Source organism: Mytilus edulis, chromosome 14, assembly GCF_963676685.1.
Source record: "Mytilus edulis chromosome 14, xbMytEdul2.2, whole genome shotgun sequence".
Classification (NCBI taxonomy): Eukaryota; Metazoa; Mollusca; class Bivalvia; order Mytilida; family Mytilidae; genus Mytilus; species Mytilus edulis.
Window position 1 is genome coordinate 70,863,723 of NC_092357.1, and position 25,022 is coordinate 70,888,744.

Sequence of the window (25,022 nt, forward strand, 5' to 3'; positions counted from 1 at the left end):
AACCAGATCTACTTTGTCTAGAGCATGTGTGATATCACATGGTATAGACAATACAAACAGGTGGTTTTTGTTTTGTTTATACCAGTAACAGTATTGTCTATGCTTTGTCATTAAAACATGTTTCAAGATCACATTTTCATGTTCGGTTTCAGGGTAAGAAAACTTTACATGACCGATGGTCTGTAATTTTGTGATGTCTTAGGGTTAGATGCGAGTCAATTACAATTCCGCTATTGCGTGATGTCTAACTACTTGATATAACTTATCAACGAAATTATATGAGTAACATACTAGGAGGCACTGATGTAACATGATCTTTTATAAATAGAAAAAAGATGTGGTATTATTGCGAATATGAAAACTCTCCACAGGAGACCAAATGATATAGAAGTAAACAACTAGGTGACGGCCTTTAACAATAAACAATGCCCTTACCCGTATATTAAGTAATAAAAGGCCCCGAAATTGTAAAACTAACGGCCTAATTTATGAACAAAAAAGTGAACAAAAAAAATGTAACACATCAACAAAAGACAACCACTGGATTACAGGCTCCTGACTTGGAACAAGCACCTACATACAGAATTTGGCGGGGTTAAACATTTTAGTGGGATCCCAACCCTCCCTCTGACCCGGGACAGAGGTATTACAGTACACCATGAGAACGAGCTATAAAATGAGTTGAAAAAAGAAAAAGGAGATCGATATTATTGTAGCACTTTTTTCTGTACAATGATAATGTAAAATATCAGCCATGACCTGTAAATGTGAACCTTTGTGTCGAGCGCGCTGATATTCAATGGTTTGTGTTAGCAGACAGATTATTTGTATCCTGCCATTGATGTTGTTCATCTTCACCCTTAAGACAGTATAAATGTTGGAAGCCTTAATAAAATGTGAATTGCTGTAATATGCTAAGGCCGCTGATAACTTCCTCCAGAATGTTTTGATATCGATGATTAAAGCCATGATCCAAACTCAAATTTTCTTGATACGAAAAAAAACCCGGAACTATAGTTAAAGGTGCAGGTACATACTCATCATATATATAAGGATTAAAATTGTGTACGCCGATACTGCGTTTCGTCATCAGTTTTGCTGTTATTAAAAAGATTTAGAAAATATTACAAAAAGTATATAAATGTACTTACAAACAACAATATTAAATAAAACCAAACGAATATCCATAACTGTTTATATTTAAGACTTACATGTAAACAGATAAGACTGTTGCAACGTTGAAATTGATTGCATTACATGTAAGCAGATGGACTTTTTCACTTGTAACTAGTTTTGTACCTTGTGAAGGATGATTTGAATGTAATGTGATGTTTCAATTGAGATTGTATGAAAAAGACCCGTTTCTATGTATGGTGGCATTTGCTTTTGTTGTAGATGGGTGTTTCTGTTATTTCGTTTTTTTTCTAACAGTTGATGTGTTCCCCTCGGTTTTAGTTTGTTACCAGGATTTGTGTTTGCGTAATCGAGTTATGACTATTGAACAGCGGTAAACTACTTTTGCCTCTATTTTTCGTCACTTGAAATTCAGACATCAAAACGTCTTATAAATCTACCAATTACCATTCTATACATGTACATAATCGACATTTCTGTAGGAACTCTCTAGACGTGTTTATATATATATAAAAAAAATTGTCTTACATATTAGCACTAGGTCTTCAAACGTTGTACATTTATAGCAAAACAGCATAACGGTCAAAATAGTCAGATTTTGAGACACTGTCATTTTTATTTAGATAAGAGAACACATCTTAACAATAAAAGGTGGTTTTTCAAAAAATATACCTGTGAATGTTTATCAAGTAATCAGCATATTGGTGGTGTTAATGTAAAAGACAACTTTACAGTTTGTTGCATTTCCGTCAAATACTTTGGTGTTAATGAACATTATTTGTGTGTTGAGGGGCATCGTCACTACCGTTTTCATGTTCAGCGAGTGGTGGGAAAAAATGATGCTTTATTGCACGAATTATTCAGCAAATTGAATTATCACAATTCAGAATCAGCACTACTGTCATTACGGATTGTGATTAAGTACCTACGGAACTAACATTATTTTTAAAATTGAGAGTGTAAATGGGGAATATGTCAAAGAGACAACAACCTGGCCAAATGGCAGACAACAGACGAAGGCCACAAAGTTTACCCTGCTTAATTACGATCACTAATACGCTTTATGGACGTTAAATTGACGATTTTTTCCGGTGAGGAACATAACTTGAAAGTCTAGTACTGCCGCAGGGTCTATATTTTTGTTGATAGAGTGTAAGTCCCAAAAGCTCTCACCGGGTCAGTAGCCATTATAGATGTGGGTTCATTTTGTTTTTATTATCTCTTTCAACGTTTTTATGAAGTTTTGGATTTTCAAATATTTCGGCTTCGAACATCATCTGAGGAGACAAAAATTGTGGAAACGCGCATCTAGTGCATATACAATTATTACTATTAATAGTATTTAGTCGAAAACAAGTTTATGTCAACCGAATCATAATGGTTAACGTTTATAACTGTGAATTTGATGCGACTGTCATACAAGTGAGAGTTAAAGCTAGCTATAAAACCAGTTTTACATAAGAAAATGCCTGTAGCAATTAAGGGATATGACATTTGTTATCCATTCGTTTGATTTGTTTGAGTTTTTGATATTGCCATTTCATTAGGGACTTTCCTTTTTTTAATTTTCCTCGGAGTTCAGTATTTTTTTTTATGATTTTACCGTTTATAAACTTCCGAAGTGTAGATTCCAGTTGTTCTTCCCATGTCTGTATGTTGTATTTCTAGTAAATTCTTTAATATGTGATAAACTGTACCAGAAGGTGAATTACTCACGATCTCAACTATTGTTTACAAAACAATCAAATTATTTGAATGCTTTTTTTGGCATTTGCATGCCAGCTGGCTGTGAGGAAAAAGGTAGGTGAATGCTTTGGGTTTTTTTTGGAAGTCTGGAAAAGGCAATGTTAGTGAAAAAGAAAATGCTGAAAAAAAACCAGCTTCTAGTATTTTGAAAATGTCTATTATGACGGACTAATACGGAAGATCGCTTTGAATTGATTTATATACACAGTTGATTTATTGATATATAGTCGAAGAAGACGACCATAACTCTTTCTGTGTATATGTGCAATTAATATCAAAATTTTATTGAATTTTCATATAAATTCTTCATCAGCCAGTCTTTTATCCAATTATGCTTCCTGAAGCTGGGAACCTGAAAAAAATATATATACAAATGTATACATAAACCGTAGTTTGAGTTAATTGCAGTAACATTGACATGTTTAAGATAAGTTTGTGTGAGCATTCTGAAAGTCGTACTATTGTTCGGCTATTTGAGTATTTTTGGTTTGATTTATCCTTTTCTTTTATATTTTTGTCTTTTTTTTATGATTTTACCTTGATTGGATCGTGGTCTTTTTAAAGTTGGTTAAATCCTGAACGTGGCAGGTGCGCTCGACTTCTATTTAGTTTTCCTACCTATGGTCGGTGGTCTTCTCTGGGCTCCCTCCACTAATAAAATCGGTAAAGAAATATCTCATAATAATGGAAAGTGGCGTTCAACGCTAATCAATAAATCAATCAATCAAAGTTGGGACCAGTTAGTTACAGTTATTTATATTAAAAGACAAAAACATTAAAAATACTGAACTGATAATTTAGAATGCGTTCCATCTATAAAAACAGTATACCTAGATTCAAACAAAATAATTAAATTGACAAACATAGAAAGCATAATAACAAACCTCTGTTCCAAATCTCACAAAGGCTATCTATACCTAAGTGTTTTCTGTTATTTGTCATTTTATTATCAGAACTTGTACAATAAACGAAAGTGGCAATGCTATCTCATATAACAGCTAAATAGGAGCCAAAACAAGTACTCAGTAACCAAAAATGTTGTCAAAGTTTAGTAATGTTATATGCATGCAAACGTATTTTCGTTACATATCTATCTGATCAAAAGAAATACAAATAATATATTTGTTTTCGTGGATACCAATTTAAAAGGATTTTGTACGTTCATTGATAATATTTACCATGGGTCTGCCAAAGACATTCTACAAGCCTATCGAAAAGTCATAGTTCGTTGGATTTATAGTCTTTCGATAAAGCCAAAATGCAACATGAATATCCAACGAATGATAATACAAAATCCACAGTAGAATGCATCACAAAAGGGATAATGATAACAAGACAAACCATATCTTTTCTGGTATACAGTCACGGTTGATGTGTTTCCCTCTTTTTAGGAAAACCCGGATTTATTTCCTCTCAAACGATTTATGACTTTTGAACACAGGTATACTACTGTACCTTTTATTAATTTGTACATTAATGAATTGGTAGTGTTAATGTAAAAGACAACTTTACAGTTTGTTGCATTTCCGTCAAATACTTTGGTGTTAATGAACATTATTTGTGTGTTGAGGGGCATCGTCATAATGTATATTCACATAGAACAAGTATAGAAATTACTCACTTTGTTTCACATATAAAGTGGCAATTACGATCACAATTCCAATCATTCCATTTTCCAGGAATATTCCACCATACAAGAGACAAACAGTTTTCATTTAACTTCCAGTTATCTGGTTGACCTGGTTCCCAGTTCGTGTATGTCAAGTCTTTTCCTGTTGATGCCCATACCCATACACCATCAATAACTTCGTCTGTCCCCCCTATCCAAAAGTCCTCTATGGCATTTGAATATAGAAAAAATATTTTCTCTTATTTCAGAAACGGGAAATATATAGCTTGTTATAACACATATGTGGATACTTATAAATTCGAAATATCTGATTAGAGTACATACATCTATGTATCTTTCCCCTTGAAATAGTATCAAAGCACTTGACCTTTTTTAAACTTTATACATCGTTCCAAACTAAAAGGCAAATTGTAAAATTGGTCCTAGATGGTTTCAGAAAAAAAAGTATCTTGTCTTAGGGAGGCGTACATTGTACTTTGTAAAAAAAATTACTCTGAATCAAACAAAAGTTTTTTCTGAATCTGACATTATCAAAAGGTTTGATTTCTTGATTGTCAACGTATTTGCTACGTTTCGAGGACGTGTTTTCAACAAACGATGGACATTCCCATGGGAAGCAATTGTGCCCCTCTTCTTATCGACTTGTTCCTTTATTCATATAAGGCTTACAGCATACAGGAACTTCTTAGGAAGAATGAAAAGTAGCTAACATTATCCGTTAACTTTACGTTCCGTTATATTAATGATGTCCTCTTACTAATAAACGTATTTACACTTTGGGTATTTAGCTGTATTCTGCCTCCGAATGACCTTAGATTACCTCCTAATAACCTTCTGACGCCAAGCAACAATCCCCTTTTGATTGTGACGTCAAATGATTTGAATAATGATGTAAAAGTTTACGGGAACCTGTGTAATTTTATAAAATGGCGGACAAATTTGCATACAAGTGTAAATACGTCTATTAGTTAAAAGTTTAGTGACTATGTTTGACACATACTCATATCCTATCAAACTTGAAATAACTGCTCAGGTCAACATCATTTGAACTCTGGTAGATAGTTGTCTCATTGGCTATCTTACCAGAAATCGGATTTATTATATAGCTCAGTTTAGACATCATGCAATTCATTAGGTCAATTTTGATTTCAATGATTAAATATTCTTGATTAGTTTATAAGGTTAAAACATCGGTTAATAGCCAGATTTCCTGACCTTTATCTGTTTGGCTCTGAGATACCCTTATGTTGCAAGGGGAGGACCAGCCTAATCGGAAAACTGCTGTTTCCTGTTGTTTTAGGTAGATTTTTGTACCAAATTACATTTATAATTCAAAATTAATAGAATACAGTAGTTACGTGTTAGATCATGTATATCTCTTTTGCCGACTCCATTCTGAATTAGTGCAATAGTGTCCGTTAGGAATATATTTTCTCCTTCTGTCTCAATTGTTGCAAGGTGTGAATTGTATGTTCTGCAGAAACCCTGAAATGATACTATATAGTATTTAAAAGGTACGTATGTTTTCAAACATCCAGTTATAATAAGTAAAACCATTTTTTTAAGAATGTGTCTACTGCCTTAACAGTATGTGTTTTCTTTTCATGCCTTTAATAACAGTAATTAAAATATCATTAAAAGCAAAAATTGTTTAATGAAATGCTATTGTTCTAAAATTAATAACAACGTTTAATGAATTTCGTGCATATAAAGCACTTTTCTGGATACGTTCAAGGGCGAATATTTGAAAGTCTATTATGTATAAGAATCGAAACTGCTGAAAAGCCATATGACAAAAAAGCACCCAAATTGATAGCACAATCCATCAAAGGTTAATAGTTTCTTGATAATTCATCAATTTATAAACCGATAATTTAAGAAAAGATTTGTTACTTAAAAGTACTAATTGGTTGATGATACTCTTGTTAGGATACAGTGGTACCGACCCAATGCTAATGAAAATGAAAACAATACGCAGGAATGCTCAAAGCTGAATATTTGAAAGCAAAGGATGTATAAAAACCATAAGAGTAGAACAGTGATATGACCAATAAGGACCTACAATAAAATCCAAATCCATGTAGGTTCATTTTGGTGTTTAAGTTTAAGCTTCGGATATATTCAAATGTACATGTATTACAACAATATACTCATGTTTGAAAGACTCATGTCTGAAATACTCGTGTCTAAAAGACTCATGTCTACAAGACTCATGTCTGAAAGACTCGTGTCTGGAAGACTAACATCAGAAATACTAACGTATGAAAGACTAATGTCTGAAAGACTAACGTCAAAACGTCTAAAAGACTGATGTCTGAAAGGATAATGTATGAAAGACTCATGTTTGAAATAATAACGTCTGAAAAACTTGTGTATGAAAGACTCATATCTGAAAAACTCATGTCTGAAATAATAACGTCTGAAAGACTTATGTATGAAAGACTCATATCTGAAAAACTCATGTCTGAAAGACTCTTATCTGAAAGACTGATGTCTGAAAGACTCAATTCTGAAGATTCGTGTATGAAAGACTCGTGTATGAAAGATAAATGTCTGAAGACTCGTGTCTCAAAGACTCATGTATCAAAGACTCATGTATCAAAGACTCACGTCTGAAAGGCTAACGTCTGAAAGAATTATGTCTGAAATACTCATTTATAAAAGGCTAATGCCTGAAAGACTCAGGTTTGAAAGACTCATGTCTGAAAGGATCATATCTTAAATACTAATGTATGAAAGACTAATGTCTGAAATACTGACGTCCTAACGTCTGAAAGACTAATGTTTGAAAGATAAACGTCTGAAAGTCTCATGTCTAAAAGACTAACGTCTGAAATACTCCTGTATGAAAGACTCATTTCTGAAAGACTCATGTCTGAGAGACTATGTCTGAAACACTCATGCCTGAAAGACTTACGTCTGAAAGATTCGTGTATGAAAGATAAATGTCTGAAAGAATCATGTCTGAAAGACTCATGTATAAAGGATAAATGTTTGAAAGACTCATGTATGAAAGATAAATGCCTGACGACTCGTGTCTGAAATACTTACGTCTGGAAGACTCATGTAATAAGGATAAATGTTTAAAAGACTCATGTATGAAAGATTAATGTCTGAAGATCAGTGTCTGGTAGAATAATGTTAACTTTGAAAGTCTAAAGTCTGAAAAAAATTGTCTGAAAGACTCTTATCTGAAAGACTCATATATGAAAGACTCATGTATGAAAGATAAATGTTTGAAACACTCATGTAAGAAAGATAAACGCACGAAGATGCGTGTTTGAACGGCTCATATCTGAAATACTAACGTATGAAAGACTAATGTATGAAAGACTAACGTCTGAAAAACTCATGTCTAAAAGACTCATGTCTGAAAGACTCATATCTGAAAGACTTGCATCTAAAAGACGCATGTCTGAGAAACTCTTGTATGAAAGATTTCTGCCTGAAAGACTCATGTCTTGAAGACTCATGCCTGAAAGACTTACGTCTGAAAGACTCATGTATGAAAGATAAATGTTTGAAACACTCATGTCTGAAAGAATAATGAAAATCTAAGTGTTGTAATTTGGTAGATTATAAATACTTTTGATTATCTATTTTAATGGTTCACAGTTCCTTTCAACTACTCCTCAATGGTATACGTCAAGGAGACAGCACTCAACAACACACTCAAATAGATCTTAGGGAAAACATAGGCAATTTTGAAACTTTTTGACATTATATCAAACTCTACTACTAAGCCGTCATAAAATACTGTAAATTTTATAGTCATCTTTGAAGATCTGGCCATCACAACCAAGTTCACAAAATGACTAAAAAATACATTATTGTTTAGGGGCCAGCTAAAGCCCGTCTCCGGGAACTTGATTTTCTCGCTGTGTTGACGACCTATTAGTAGCCTTTGGCTGTTTTCTGCTCTTTTGTCGGGTTGTTCTTTTTTTGACGCATTCCCCGTTTCCATTCTCAATGTTAACAACATTATGCAGAATACTGTGTCCTAATATTTGATTAATATAGTAAAAGTCGAAAACTATGTTTAACAATAATGATTTCGGGACCTTTTGTAGCTTACTATGAGGTATGACTTTGCTGGTACGGTGACAGTTAGCTATTAATGTCTGTGTAATTTGGTCTCTTGTGGAGAGTTGTCTCATTGGCAATCATAGTACATGCTCTTTTTTATATGATGTTGACTTCCTTGCGCATGTCATTTTGTATTACAAATATACGTTAGTTATGATCGGCACTAAACCAAAGAAAGCAAACAAAAAGCAATAAACAAGAAGGATTTTTTTTTGTAAACATATCTGCATTAACCATCAAGCAATTACTTGATTTTAGTTACATTTTGACTTTCAAATTACAAAGAAAATAAAAATAAAAAGATAAATACTGTAGACTTCATTTTTTTGTTAAAGAAAGAGTTATTTTTTCAACAAAGTCTTAAGGTGGTACCTAACACTACAGGGAGATAATATACAAATATATCATGCTTACTAGGGGTATTTGCCAAAAATACCGGTTGAGAGGTACAAATTTCCAGAGCCGTTAGGCGAGGGAAATTTGATTACCTCGAAACCGGTATTTTTAGCAAATACCCCTTGTAAGCATGATATAATTGTTTAATTCCATCGAATGTTCCACCTCAGAAAGTTTGTTATAATCAGGTATCATATGAAATTTCGACTTGAATGTATAATTTTTGTATACACTGCAGCTGTACTATTTGTGTAGTCAAATTGCATTGACCGAAAAATTGATTTTTTTTTATGTACAGTCACTGACTGTATATATATCTCCCTTTTTATAATAAGCTGGTTCTCGGCTGACTATTACACTTTTTCATCAGTTTCAGTGAAGCGTAATACAAGTGGATTCCAGTTTTATGTGACCGGTTTACAATTCGTTTCCGTTGATTTTTATGTATGACGTCATTCCCGGAATTTTTACGTCATTCAGTCCAAATTCAACAATGATGCATTTTTATCCTAAATATTTCATCTGGAATCATATATTTAGAATGACCATGAATTTGTCATATTATAATAGAAATAATTCATTGAGCTATTTTTAGACATGGTATTCCCCATCTGCCATGGTATTTGCTAGCAAATACCCCGGCACATGGAAGTCCCTAATGGCAAATACTCTGGCAGAGAAAAGAAAATCTCAATATATAGAAATTGGTGAAAAATACCATGGTTCTCATCCAATCAAAATACAGCATTATTACATAAGGTGGAATTACTCTGTAAAGTCAGCTAAACGTTTTAATTACATTGGGTTGTAAAGGGAATATTAAGCTTCTCAATGATCAAAATTGGTGTTTGTCAAACTGCTATATAACCAGTGTAGTTTTTCTGACAAAATGGTTGGTACAAATTTTTTGAAAATTTTGAATTTTTATTAAAGGTTCGAAGTAAATACTTTGACAAAAATTAAAGAAAATTAAACGAGTCAAATTAATTTTAGTGAAAGTGTTGGGTACCACCTTAAGATTATTCAATAAAATTAATATACAGTGAAACCTGACTAACCCGAATCCTGTATAAACCGAAAACCTGAATAAATCAAACATGTTCGTAAGCACTGTCATATCAAATTGTGTGCATTGTGTATCTGATAAAACTGAACATCGGCCAAAACCGAATAAAATCTTAAGTCCTGAAGAGGTTCGGTTTAAAGAGGTTTCACTGTACATGGAATTTACTCACCCCAGCATCAACCCATGTTTTCAGTGTGTGACTGATGAAGTAGCATGAATTTCCATAATGAAACCATCCTCTCAGACATTCTGACTGTAGACCAGTTATAACTATTGAAACATAAGACCTATACGTTCCTGGTTTATTTTCACATTTTTAGGTATAATATTAAGAGCCAATGGGAACGCTTTGAATCGATCTTCAATCGGTCTAAACTAAAACACCAAAAAGAAGTACCGGTAGTGTAGTTTGAATCGATCTTAAGTAAACTGATCTTCTGACTTCAGATGGAAACGTAGAGATCGGTTGAAACTTGTATGATTGAATTGAAAATAATGTATGATCATAATAGCGGCAAAAAGTAAAATCACAAAAATACTGAACTCAGAGGAAAATCAAATCGGAAAGTCCCTTATCACATGGCAAAATCAAATGACAAAACACATCAAAAACGAATGGACAAGAGCTGTCATATTTCTGACTTGGTACAGGCATTTTCAAATGTAGAAAATGGTGGTTGAACCTAGTTTTATAGTGCTTAACCTCTCACTTTGTTGACAGTCTCATCAAATTCCGTTATATTTACAATGATGCGTGAACTAAACAGACATAATAAATAAAATAGTCAAAATATGGGTACAGCAGTCATCATCGTGTAACAATTTTAAAAGGAAACTACACATCCCTGTATATATTATTTGTTCGTTGTTTAACCCATATTTCTCTGTTAACAGACCTTTGTGTACATGCAAGCAATAACAAACTAAAAACTTCGCCGTAGCATATTGCGAAATCTGTGTCTTCTTTTCTTCTGTAGATTTTTTTTCTTTACAGGAACCGCAGTATTTCCCCTTGTTGTAAATTCCTTGCTTCAGTTTTTTGTTTCAAAATTGAAGAAAACTGCAAGAACACCAGTATCAAAATTTGATCTAGTGAAACCATAACTTCATCGATTTTTTTCCATGTGTGATCAGTAAAACAACCACACAAATTTGAAAAAACAATTATTCCTATTTATACCTAACATTTACAGTTTTACAGGTAATTAGGTCAGATCGATTGCATTTTTTGAAATGTGCATGCAGTGGTTCAGAATTGACCGATAGAGATCGTTATGATTAAATATAGTGTGAACGCTCACTGGTTTTATTTTGATCGATTCAAATTAGATTGATTTAAAATAAACAAATAATAGTGTAGAATGTCACTTTCGGTTGCAATAAAAAAAAAAAAGAGCGAACAAAAATCTTCCCTTCAATCTGATAGTTGTAGGAAATTAATCCTACATTTCATACCAGTAAACAATTTCTGAGCCATAAACATATATCTTTGGTGTTTCATAGCACCATAATCTTATATTGGTTTGGTGTTTCTGTAGAAAATTTTGGAAACTTTAGATTAAATGGTTACTAAAGCTTGTACACAAGAAAAAAGGGTAAAAATTTCATTGGTTAACTTCGAGTGATGTTGTTTTCTTTCTTATTCACTATTTTCTACATTTGAAAATGCCTGGACGAAGTCAGAAATATGAAAGTTGTTGTCCATAAGTTTGATGTGTTTTATCATTTACTTTTGCTATTTGATTAGGGTCTTTCTGTTTTGAATTTTCCTCGGAGTTCAGTATTTTTGTGATTTTACTATTTATGCATTGAAATTTCATGTGAAATTTGGCTAGAATACTAGACAGAGTAAAACTGTACTCATACGAAGTATATTTTTATTTGATACAAAGATAAATTCTGAAGACTATTTTTAAAAGAGAAAAATTAACAAAGACTAGTACAGATAATAGGGGGAAATTAATGGTGGTATCTCACCTTCATATTTCAAGGAAAATAGTACAGTTTAAAGTAATTTCATCATTTATCTTTTACATATCTTGTTATTTTCTACATAATATACTTACAAAATCCAACAAATAAAACCGCTTTAAAGTCCATCATCGTTCTTATTTAAGTGACATAATAATGTCATGATAGATAATACTTAAGGAAATAATGCAACGTATCCTTACTTTGATTACATGATAAGCATATGACACTTGTTAGCTCTTTGTAGAGGCTATTCAAGGGGGGTGCAGGTAATCATATACTTACAAATGTTTTGTCAATATAATCATATAATCACATATGTTTTGTCAATATAATCACATAATCACAAATGTGTTAAATTTTGGAAATTAAACCAACACCATTGACATGAACACCAGCCCTGGTGATGTCGACTGTACGTAGCACCATTGACATGAACACCAGTGCTCGCGGTGTCGACTGTAGCAACATCGACATGAACACCAGCCCTGGTGATGTCGACTGCAGCACCATTGACATGAACACCATCGCTCGCGGTGTCGACTGTAGCACCATTGACATGAACACTAGCGCTGGTGATGTCGACTGTAGCACCATTGACATGAACACCAGCGCTGGCGATGTCGACTGTAGCACCATGACATGAACATCAGCGCTGGTGGTATCGACTATAGCACCGTTGACATGAACACCAGCGCTGGCGGTGTCGACTATAGCACCGTTGACATGAATACCAGCGCTGGCGGTGTCGACTGCAGCACCATTGGCATGAACACCAGGGCTGGTGGTGTCGACTGTAGTACCATTGACATGAACACCATCGCTCGCGGTGTCGACTGTAGCACCATTGACATGAACACTAGCGCTGGTGGTGTCGACTGCAGCACCATTGACATGAACACCATCGCTCGCGGTGTCGACTGTAGCACCATTGACATGAACACTAGCGCTGGTGATGTCGACTGCAGCACCATTGACATGAACACCATCGCTCGCGGTGTCGACTGTAGCACCATTGGCATGAACACCAGCGCTGGCAGTGTCGACTGCAGCACCATTGACATGAACACCATCGCTCGCGGTGTCGACTGTAGCACCATTGACATGAACACTAGCGCTGGTGGTGTCGACTGCAGCACCATTGACATGAACACCATCGCTCGCGGTGTCGACTGTAGCACCATTGGCATGAACACCAGCGCTGGCAGTGTCGACTGTAGCACCGTTGACATGAATACCAGCGCTGGCGGTGTCGACTGCAGCACCATTGGCATGAACACCAGCACTGGCGGTGTCGACTGTAGCACCGTTGACATGAATACCAGCGCTGGCGGTGTCGACTGCAGCACCATTGGCATGAACACCAGCACTGGCGGTGTCGACTGTAGCACCATTGGCATGAACACCAGCACTGGCGGTGTCGACTGTAGCACCATTGACATAAACGCCAGCGCTGGCAATGTCGACTGTAGCACAATTGACATGAACACCAGCCCGCTGTGTCGACTGTAGCACCACTGACATCAGAGGCGGATTTAGAGGGGGGCCAGGGGGCCCGGGCCCCCCCTTTTTGGGAAAAAATTTGGTTGCTTATATAGGGAATCATTGAAGCGTGACTGAAGCGAGCCCCCTCTTGGGTCAGTCAGTGGGCCCCCACTTATGTAAATTTCTGGATCCGCCACTGGACATGAACACCAGAAATGGTAATGTCAACTGTAGCACCATTGACATGAACACCTGCGCTCGCAGTGTCGACTAGCACCACTGACATGAACACCAGCAATGGTGATGTCGACTGTAGCACCATTCACATGAACACCAGCGCTGGCAATGTCAACTGTAGCACCATTGACATGAACACCAGCGCTGTTGATGTCGACTGTAGCACCATTGACATGAACACCAGCGCTTGCGATGTCGACTGTAGCCCCATTGACATGAACACCAGCGCTGGTGATGTCGACTGTAGCACCATTGTCATGAACACCAGCGCTTGCGATGTCGACTGAAGCACCATTGACATGAACACCAGCGCTTGCAATGTCGTTTGTAGCACCATTTACATGAACACCAGCGCTTGCCATGTCGCCTGTAGCACCATTGACATGAACACCAGCGCTTGCGATGTCGACTGTAGCCCCATTGACATGAACACCAGCCCTGGTGATGTCGACTGTAGCACCATTGACATAAACACCAGCGATGGCGATGTCGACTGTAGCACTATTGACATGAACACCAGCCCTGGTGATGTCGACTGTAGCACCATTGACATAAACACCAGCGCTTGCGATGTCGACTGTAGCACTATTGACATGAACACCAGCGCTTGCGATGTCGACTGTAGCACCGTTGAATTGAAAATCAGCGCTGGTGATGTCGACTGTAGCACCTTTGACATGAACACCAGCGCGGGTGATATCGACTAGAGCACCATTGACATGAACACCAGCGCTGGTGATGTCGACTGTAGCACTATTGACATGAACACCAGCGCTGGTGGTATCGACTATAGCACCATTGACATGATCACCAGCGCTTGCGATGTCGACTGTAGCACTATTGACATGAACACCAGCGCGGGTGATATCGACTATAGCACCATTGACATGATCACCAGCGCTTGCGATGTCGACTGTAGCACTATTGACATGAACACCAGCGCGGGTGATATCGACTATAGCACCATTGACACCAACACCAGCGCTGGTGATGTCGACTGTAGCACTATTGACATGAACACCAGCCCTGGTGATGTCGACTGTAGCACCATTGACATAAACACCAGCGCTTGCGATGTCGACTGGCGCACTATTGACATGAACACCAGCGCTTGCGATGTCGACTGTAGCACCGTTGAATTAAAAATCAGCGCTGGTGATGTCGACTGTAGCACCTTTGACATGAACACCAGCGCGGGTGATATCGACTAGAGCACCATTGACATGAACACCAGCGCTGGTGATGTCGACTGTAGCACTATTGACATGAACACCAGCGCTGGTGGTATCGACTATAGCACCATTGACATGATCACCAGCGCTTGCGATGTCGATTGTAGCACTATTGACATGAACACCAGCGCGGGTGATATCGACTATAGCACCATTGACACCAACACCAGCGCTGCTGATGTCGACTGTAGCACTATTGACATGAACACCAGCGCGGGTGATATCGACTATAGCACCATTGACATGAACACCAGCGCTGGTAATGTCGACTGTAGCACCATTGACATGAACACAAGCGCTGGCGATGTCGACTGTAGCACCATGACATGAACATCAGCGTTTGTGATGTCGACTGTAGCACCATTGAAATGAACATCAGCGCTGGTGATGTCGACTGTAATACCGTTGACATGAACATCAGCGCTTGTGATGTCGACTGTACCACAATTGACATGAATACCAGCGCTGGCGGTGTCGACTGCAGCACCATTGGCATGAACACCAGCACTGGCGGTGTCGACTGTAGCACCGTTGACATGAATACCAGCGCTGGCGGTGTCGACTGTAGCACCATTGACATGAATACCAGCGCTGCCGGTGTCGACTGTAGCACCATTGGCATGAACACCAGCACTGGCGGTGTCGACTGTAGCACCGTTGACATGAATACCAGCGCTGGCGGTGTCGACTGTAGCACCATTGACATGAATACCAGCGCTGCCGGTGTCGACTGCAGCACCATTGGCATGAACACCAGCACTGGCGGTGTCGACTGTAGCACCGTTGACATGAATACCAGCGCTGGCGGTGTCGACTGCAGCACCATTGGCATGAACACCAGCACTGGCGGTGTCGACTGTAGCACCATGACATGAACACCAGCGCTGGCAATGTCGACTGTAGCACAATTGACATGAACACCAGCGCCCGCTGTGTCGACTGTAGCACCACTGACATCAGAGGCGGATTAAGAGGGGGGCCAGGGGCCCGGCCCCCCCCTTTTTGGGAAAAAATTTGGTTGCTTATATAGGGAATCATTGAAGCGTGACTGAAGCGGGCCCCCTCTTGGGTCAGTCAGTGGGCCCCACTTATGTAAATTTCTGGATTCGCCACTGGACATGAACACCAGCAATGGTAATGTCGACTGTAGCACCATTGACATGAACACCTGCGCTCGCAGTGTCGACTAGCACCACTGACATGAACACCAGCAATGGTGATGTCCACTGTAGCACCATTGACATGAACACCAGCGCTAGCAATGTCAACTGTAGCACAATTGACATGAACACCAGCGCTGTTGATGTCGACTGTAGCACCATTGACATGAACACCAGCGCTTGCGATGTCGACTGTAGCCCCATTGACATGAACACCAGCGCTGGTGATGTCGACTGTAGCACCATTGTCATGAACACCAGCGCTTGCGATGTCGACTGAAGCACCATTGACATGAACACCAGCGCTTGCAATGTCGTCTGTAGCACCATTTACATGAACACCAGCGCTTGCGATGTCGCCTGTAGCACCATTGACATGAACACCAGCGCTTGCGATGTCGACTGTAGCCCCATTGACATGAACACCAGCCCTGGTGATGTCGACTGTAGCACCATTGACATAAACACTAGCGATGGCGATGTCGACTGTAGCACTATTTACATGAACACCAGCCCTGGTGATGTCGACTGTAGCACCATTGACATAAACACCAGCGTTTGCGATGTCGACTGTAGCACTATTGACATGAACACCAGCGCTTGCGATGTCGACTGTAGCACCGTTGAATTGAAAATCAGCGCTGGTGATGTCGACTGTAGCACCTTTGACATGAACACCAGCGCGGGTGATATCGACTAGAGCACCATTGACATGAACACCAGCGCTGGTGATGTCGACTGTAGCACTATTGACATGAACACCAGCGCTGGTGGTATCGACTATAGCACCATTAACATGATCACCAGCGCTTGCGATGTCGACTGTAGCACTATTGACATGAACACCAGCGCTGGTGATATCGACTATAGCACCATTGACACCAACACCAGCGCTTGTGATGTCGACTGTAGCACTATTGACACGAACACCAGCGCGGGTGATATCGACTATAGCACCATTGACATGAACACCAGCGCTGGTGATGTCGACTGTAGCACTATTGACATGAACACAAGCGCTGGCGATGTCGACTGTAGCACCATGACATGACCATCAGCGCTTGTGATGTCGACTGTAGCACCATTGAAATGAACATCAGCGCTGGTGATGTCGACTGTAATACCGTTGACATGAACATCAGCGCTTGTGATGTCGACTGTAGCACCATTGACATGAATACCAGCGCTGGCGGTGTCGACTGCAGCACCATTGGCATGAACACCAGCACTGGCGGTGTCGACTGTAGCACCGTTGACATGAATACCAGCGCTGGCGGTGTCGACTGTAGCACCATTGACATGAATACCAGCGCTGCCGGTGTCGACTGCAGCACCATTGGCATGAACACCAGCACTGGCGGTGTCGACTGTAGCACCGTTGACATGAATACCAGCGCTGGCGGTGTCGACTGCAGCACCATTGGCATGAACACCAGCACTGGCGGTGTCGACTGTAGCACCATGACATGAACACCAGCGCTGGCAATGTCGACTGTAGCACAATTGACATGAACACCAGCGCCCGCTGTGTCGACTGTAGCACCACTGACATCAGAGGCGGATTAAGAGAGGGGCCAGGGGCCCGGGCCCCCCCCTTTTTGGGAAAAAATTTGGTTGCTTATATAGGGAATCATTGAAACGTGACTGAAGCGGGCCCCCTCTTGGGTCAGTCAGTGGGCCCCCACTGATGTAAATTTCTGGATCCGCCACTGGACATGAACACCAGCAATGGTAATGTCGACTGTAGCACCATTGACATGAACACCTGCGCTCGCAGTGTCGACTAGCACCACTGACATGAACACCAGCAATGGTGATGTCCACTGTAGCACCATTGACATGAACACCAGCGCTGGCAATGTCAACTGTAGCACAATTGACATGAACACCAGCGCTGTTGATGTCGACTGTAGCACCATTGACATGAACACCAGCGCTTGCGATGTCGACTGTAGCCCCATTGACATGAACACCAGCGCTGTTGTCGACTGTAGCACCATTGTCATGAACACCAGCGCTTGCGATGTCGACTGAAGCACCATTGACATGAACACCAGCGCTTGCAATGTCGTCTGTAGCACCATTTACATGAACACCAGCGCTTGCGATGTCGCCTGTAGCACCATTGACATGAACACCAGCGCTTGCGATGTCGACTGTAGCCCCATTGACATGAACACCAGCCCTGGTGATGTTGACTGTAGCACCATTGACATAAACACCAGCGATTGCGATGTCGACTGTAGCACTATTGACATGAACACCAGCCCTGGTGATGTCGACTGTAGCACCATTGACATAAACACCAGCGTTTGCGATGTCGACTGTAGCACTATTGACATGAACACCAGCGCTTGCGATGTCGACTGTAGCACCGTTGAATTGAAAATCAGCGCTGGTGATGTCGACTGTAGCACCTTTGACATGAACACCAGCGCGGGTGATATCGACTAGAGCACCATTGACATGAACACCAGCGCTGGTGATGTCGACTGTAGCACTATTGATATGAACACCAGCGCTGGTGGTATCGACTATAGCACCATTAACATGATCACCAGCGCTTGCGATGTCGACTGTAGCACTATTGACATGAACACCAGCGCGGGTGATATCGACTATAGCACCATTGACACCAACACCAGCGCTGGTGATGTCGACTGTAGTACTATTGACATGAACACCAGCGCGGGTGATATCGACTATAGCACCATTGACATGAACACCAGCGCTGGTGATGTCGACTGTAGCACCATTCATGAACACAAGCGCTGGCGATGTCGACTGTAGCACCATGACATGAACATCAGCGCTTGTGATGTCGACTGTAGCACCATTAAAATGAACATCAGCGCTGGTGATGTCGACTGTAATACCGTTGACATGAACATCAGCGCTTGTGATGTCGACTGTAGCACCATTGACATGAACACCAGCGCTGGCAGTGTCGACTGTAGCACCATTGACATGAACACCAGCGCTGGCGGTGTCGACTGTAGCACCATTGACATGAACACCAGCGCTGGCGGTGTCGACTGTAGCACCGTTGACTGTAGCACCATTGACATGAACACCAGCGCTTGCGGTGTCGACTGTAACACCATTGCCATGAACACCAGCGCTTGCGGTGTCGACTGTAGCACCATTGACAAGAACACCAGCGCTGGTGATGTCGACTGTAGCATCGTTGACATGAACACCATATATATATATATATATATACAAGTCTAAGTTGAAAACTACGTTCAAATCTATGATTGCGTTTGATAAAACCCGCAATTTTTATACGAGTGCATGTAAAACAAATTTAGTGGTAGAAGGATCTAAATACAGCACAAACAACATTTGCCAAAAGACCAAAAGAGTGAAAAAGTCTATTTAAACAAAACGCAATTTGACTAACAGGTCGAACAACTGATGTTCTTTAACCCTGCTGACTGCCATTGGCGATTGTCAAATAAAATTGATCACAAGATGTAACAAAATGGATCTTAATACAAATTTAATACGTAACTGTGGAAACAATAAACTTGTGGCCAAGAAGTTATGCCACAAACATAAGGTGTCAATATTTTTTTTGTACACCAGATCCGGAATCCGACAATAAATGTCTCTTCAGTGATGTTAGGGATCGAAACGGTATTTGGAAGGCCATATATCCTCAATTTAAGATAGACTTTTGAATTTTAAGAGTCAATATAGGATGCACTGATCATATAAACAGAAGGAAAATATGATACAAGCCCAAACGAAAAATTATAAACAAGTCTAATTTGAAAGCTACGTTCAAACCTATCATTGCGTTGGATAAAAACCATATATATAGTACTTAAATCTGAAAGCAACCTCAAACACATAATTTCAACTTTTGGACAAGGTCTCCCTCCGTCAATAAAATGTCTACAGCATATGTCTTCAAAGAGAGGCGGTATATACCACAGTGGTATTAAAACTTATAAGTCTTTGACAAACATACAAACATCTTCTTATATCTATATAATTTAATTATGGATGTAACGCGTCTTCTGATTGGCTGACGTTATTTTGTTATCAGCCCATAGACATAATGTAGTCATGTGACCGTGACGTCATCAACGTTTTTTCATGGTTTTCAACGGTTTAAAATGGAATTTAGAATGAAATTATAAGAAATGACTGTAATATTTTTTCTGTCTATTCGAAATAACATAATAAAAATTGGTGCACACTGTTAAATAACGTTAACCCGCTACGCGCGCGTTATTCAGTGTGCACCAAATTTTTTAATGTTATTTCTTCATAGACATAAAAAAAAATATAACAGTCATTCCTTAAATATAAAACTTAAGACTGAGCGACACCAACGACAACGCCACAAAAAAAAGAAGTCGAAAATCCCATTTGCTACAGACGGATAAACAGATCATGTTCCACTAGTAGGACCCATCGTGATGTTCATATATGTACAAATAAGGGTCTTAGCATATGAAGAATCAAATCTACTCCCGACAGAACGGATAAATAACACAAAGCCTGCCAAAGATTTCATACCATTACCAAATACATGAATATAATATACGATTTTTACTATTTGCACTTTATGAATAACCGGTATGAAGACTTGCACTTTTATGCAGTACATACTACTACATTTTGGCAGATTTGTAGAACATGACAGGGTTTAGTAAGTGTATATACATGATCGTTTTACAATACACATCAAAATAAATCAAGTAAACACTACTGAAAAGTTATAATGTACCTTCAACACATTTATTATAAACTCTACTTTTAATTTTGAAATCAACAAATATTATCAATTTACATGTTGCAATCAAATTACCTTCGATTTGAATTAAGTGGCTATTAAACCATAATTTGTCAGCGGTTAAAACTTTCAAACTTCAAAGGGTCAATTCAAGAAATCAAGTCCATTTCATTTAATCAGTGGCTCTTTTAAAGATTGTAAAAGATTAAAGCGAAGTGTGGGAGATTATGATGTATTTATAACATTTATTAATCGAAACAAAATTTATCTTTTTTTATATATATATAAAAGTACAAGTAACAGTTGTATATCCTCGAATTGGTCCAGCTATGCACTTTCACGAAACCCTAAACTTATTCTTTATACCTGTAAACTACGAACATAATAAGCACCAAATATAGTTAAAGAAATTCAAAATATACGTGACATTATGATTTTGGTCACTTGTGGAGTCGAGAGTTGTCTCATATGCAATCATACCACATGTTATTTTTTTTATATACTTCTAGCTCCTTGTTTCTTAAATTGACCAGTTATTTATCATTTACATTAAAATATCTATTTTTTTATAAAACGCAATCTTTTCGTTCTTATACACATTTATTAGTTTTTTTTCCATTTACAACTAAATCTGTATATTCAAGTGCATTAAATAACATTAATGCTTAAGCGCTGACGATGTCAACTGCACATTTGATCAAAAGATGTAAACTCTAGCGCTGGAGGTGTCGACATGCAGTAGCACCATTGACATGAATACCAGCGCTGGCGGTGTCGACTGTAGCACCATTGGCATGAACACCAGCGCTGGCGGTGTCGACTGTAGCACCATTGGCATGAACACCGGCGCTGGCGGTGTCGACTGTAGCACCATTGGCATGAACACCGGCGCTGGCGGTGTCGACTGTAGCACCATTGGCATGAACACCAGCGCTGGCGGTGTCGACTGTAGCACCATTGGCATGAACACCAGCACTGGCGGTGTCGACTGTAGCACCATTGGCATGAACACCAGCACTGGCGGTGTCGACTGTAGCACCATTGACATGAACACCAGCGCTTGCGGTGTCGACTGTAGCACCATTACATGAACACCAGCGCTGGCGGTGTCGACTGTAGTACCATTACATGAACACCAGCGCTGGCGGTGTCGACTGTAGTACATTAAATGAACACCAGCGCTGGCGGTGTCGACTGTATAACCATGATATGAACACTAGCGCTGCAGACATGAAATCATCAATCAAGAGCTCTAAATGTTAATCAAGCGCTTGAAGATGTTAAGTCTAAGATTGAAAATGTAAAAAGATATAGGAAGATGTGGTGTGAGTGCCAATGAGACAACTCTCCATACAAATAACAATTTAAAAAGTAAACCATTATGTCTATTTTCTTTTGCGTTATCTTGGGTTTATATCTTCCACCATAAACTGAAAAGTTAACACAATTACTGCCGGTGATATTGGTGTAAGAACTGCATGAATGCTTCCTTTTGCTTATACCGAGCCAATGAAACTTTCGATTTCTTATGAAGCGTGCACGTTATATAATTATTTAAATAAAATTAAGTCAAGATGTGCTTATGTACAACCCCGAGATTACAAAATGTTAAAAAAAAACTTTGAAATGAGATCTTATATTTGATGTCAGAATTCAACGGCATTCTTTTTTGTCATTTCCTTAATTTTCTTTCCGTACGTAATACGGCAATTCTAAATGTCAGACCAATGATACATCTTCGTCATTAGAAATCCACTTGAAATACATCAGACTTTAATGCATGGTGCTATAGCATGGATACTTTTAACCACAACTATTTGTCAATAAATACTGCACTTGAATTGATCAGTGAATTGCAGATTTACAAGTAGTTAGCATATCAAAATGTGTAAAATAAATAAATGTTTCTAATATATCAAAGATGAAATACAAATCTACATATTTGGATCGTACTGAGAAACTGGTTCTATTTGAGACCCACCCTTTAATTTAGATACAAGCACCTGTTGAAATGACAGTTTATTGATACAAATTTGTCATAAATATTTTGTAGGCTAAATCAAAACACAGACAACGAAACCTATACTTCACATTGTGTATTTATTGTTTTGATTATGACGTAGTTCTCTAAGGATATTTACTGATCTTGACGACTATAAGGCTGGAAGTTCTTTTACCATACATGTCTTAGAAATAATTTTGTTTAATTTGACTTATGTCTGTGATTGCTAAATTGCATGCATATTGTGTTTTAACGGTTGCCTTCCTTTTACTTTTATGTTCAGAGCCCTTAAGAGATGAACAGTAACAGAAACGAGGACACCATGTCTAAATGCTCTGAGATGAACAGTAACAGAAACGGGGACACCATGTCTAAATGCTCTGAGATGAACAGTAACAGAAACGGGGACACCATGTCTAAATGCTCTGAGATGAACAGTAACAGAAACGGGGACACCATGTCTAAATGCTCTGAGATGAACAGTAACAGAAACGGGAACACCATGTCTAAATGCTCTGAGATGAACAGTAGCAGAAACGGGGACACCATGTCTAAATGCTCTGAGATGAACAGTAACAGAAACGAGGACACCATGTCTAAATGCTCTGAGATGAACAGTAACAGAAACGGGGACACCATGTCTAAATGCTCTTTGATAACTTGGGCGAATAAAATATGAATAAAAACAGGTGTGCATATGTTGATGAGACAGCAACTTAACAATATAAACATAAGAATATGTTGTATGATTGCTAATCAGACAACTCTCCGCCAGAGACCAAATGACATAAAAGTTTACAACTATAGTTCACCGTATGACCTTCAACAATGAGCAAAACTCCGTGAGGTATATGAAGCTATGAATAAAGACAAATATTTATGCTAAACAATACAAACGACAATACTAACGGCCTGATTTATGTACAAAATAAGCAAGTTATATACGCCATAACACAACACAGAAATGTTTTCCATAAATACATAAACTCAAGGAACATATTATCTTCTGTTAAAGTTTTTTGCCTCAAACTAGTTGAAAAAACACTTTTTATATAAATAAAAAAAATAATCGGTGTACAGCCGTCTGTCGAAACTAGTAACATAAAGAAATCAGCATATAGGCCTTCAATTATAGGTAAGTATCTCTGTAATATTTCAAATCGAGAAGTCAAACTAATATTGTAAAGTGTAGTGGACTAAATGACATATCTGTATGTCACCAACATTAACTACGCTAGACGATCAATAACATGCAGGGTGCGGGAATTTCTCGCTACATTGAAGACCTGTTGGTGACTCTCTGATGTTGTTTTTTTTTATTTGGTCGGGTTGTTGTCCCTTTGACACATTCCCCATTTCCATTCTCAATTTTATAATCTAACAAAAGACAATTCTTATGAGACCAAATAAGATTTCTGACTGAGGGAAGTCACATCCACATGTACAGTGACGCAACTTATGATTTTTCTTTGATCATTGCAAAACCCAAAAAGTATATAGAATAAAGGTGGACTCAATTAAAAAAATAAGATAGAGAGTTGCTCAAATATAAGGAGTAGAGAAAAAAGTGCTCCTCAAATATATATAATATTATTTACAAAGCACAAAAATATCAGTATTAACCTCAAAAGCTAACAAAACCTTTAAACAGATTTATTAAGAAGAGATATAGTTACGATAAGTCATTAAAGATTGCATATTTTGGCTTTAATATTGATTCACTTATAGGGTCTTTGCATCGGAATTAAACACATTTATTCTAAAACCAGTTGTTGGCATGACACGGGTTATTTTCTTTTCATATATTTTATGATAGTGTATAATACTAAACCCCTAACAGGAGGGATATTGTGCATGATATTCATATGATGAATCTTTCAATGAGTTTATTTGAAGTCTGGAGCTGGCATGTCAGTAACTGCTAGTAGTCTGTTGTTATTTATGTATTATTGTAATTTTGTTTAATTTCTTTTGTTTCCTATTCTGACATCGGACTCGGACTTCTCCTAAACTGAGTTTACTGTGCTTACTGTTGTGGTTTTGTTTTGTTTAGAGGTATAGGGGAGGGTTGAGATCTCAAAAATCATGTTTAACCCCGCCGCATTTTTGCACCTGTCCCAAATCAGGATC

The 25,022-nt window shown here is 38.6% G+C and overlaps 2 protein-coding genes across 2 annotated transcripts; both read right to left on the bottom strand.

The window, feature by feature from the left end:
- Positions 1–3,148: 3,148 nt before the first annotated feature.
- On the bottom strand, positions 3,149–12,197 carry LOC139503494 (C-type Lectin CRL-like). Its single transcript, XM_071293283.1, has 5 exons — positions 12,125–12,197; positions 10,228–10,328; positions 5,869–5,995; positions 4,502–4,715; positions 3,149–3,232 (listed from the first exon to the last, which is right to left on the bottom strand). The coding sequence occupies exons 1-5, from the start codon at positions 12,159–12,161 to the stop codon at positions 3,202–3,204; spliced, it is 510 nt and encodes a 169-aa protein (XP_071149384.1). The 5' UTR covers positions 12,162–12,197; the 3' UTR covers positions 3,149–3,201.
- Positions 12,198–13,738: 1,541 nt separating this feature from the next.
- Positions 13,739–23,589, bottom strand: LOC139504447 (autotransporter adhesin BpaC-like). The gene is made up of 8 exons (XM_071294532.1): positions 23,164–23,589; positions 21,651–21,990; positions 17,941–19,319; positions 17,268–17,622; positions 16,184–17,175; positions 15,387–15,867; positions 14,926–15,294; positions 13,739–14,874 (listed from the first exon to the last, which is right to left on the bottom strand). The coding sequence occupies exons 1-8, from the start codon at positions 23,587–23,589 to the stop codon at positions 13,739–13,741; spliced, it is 5,478 nt and encodes a 1,825-aa protein (XP_071150633.1).
- Between the last annotated feature and the right edge of the window lie 1,433 nt (positions 23,590–25,022).

What these genes read in the sequence shown, in the direction of transcription:
- LOC139503494 (XM_071293283.1), bottom strand. Translation starts at nt 12,161, where the DNA reads ATGATGGACTTTAAAGCGGTTTTATTTGTTGGATTTT. An exon ending in AAACATGGGTTGATGCTGGG is followed by an intron (nt 5,996 to 10,227) that starts GTGAGTAAATTC and finishes GTATCATTTCAG; the next exon opens with GGTTTCTGCAGAACATACAA. An exon ending in AGATATACATGATCTAACAC is followed by an intron (nt 4,716 to 5,868) that starts GTAACTACTGTA and finishes CAAATGCCATAG; the next exon opens with AGGACTTTTGGATAGGGGGG.
- LOC139504447 (XM_071294532.1), bottom strand. Translation starts at nt 23,589, where the DNA reads ATGCACACCTGTTTTTATTCATATTTTATTCGCCCAAGTTATCAAAGA. An exon ending in TCACCATTGCTGGTGTTCAT is followed by an intron (nt 17,623 to 17,940) that starts GTCAGTGGTGCT and finishes CGACATTGCCAG; the next exon opens with CGCTGGTGTTCATGTCATGG. An exon ending in TCACCATTGCTGGTGTTCAT is followed by an intron (nt 15,868 to 16,183) that starts GTCAGTGGTGCT and finishes CGACATTGCCAG; the next exon opens with CGCTGGTGTTCATGTCATGG.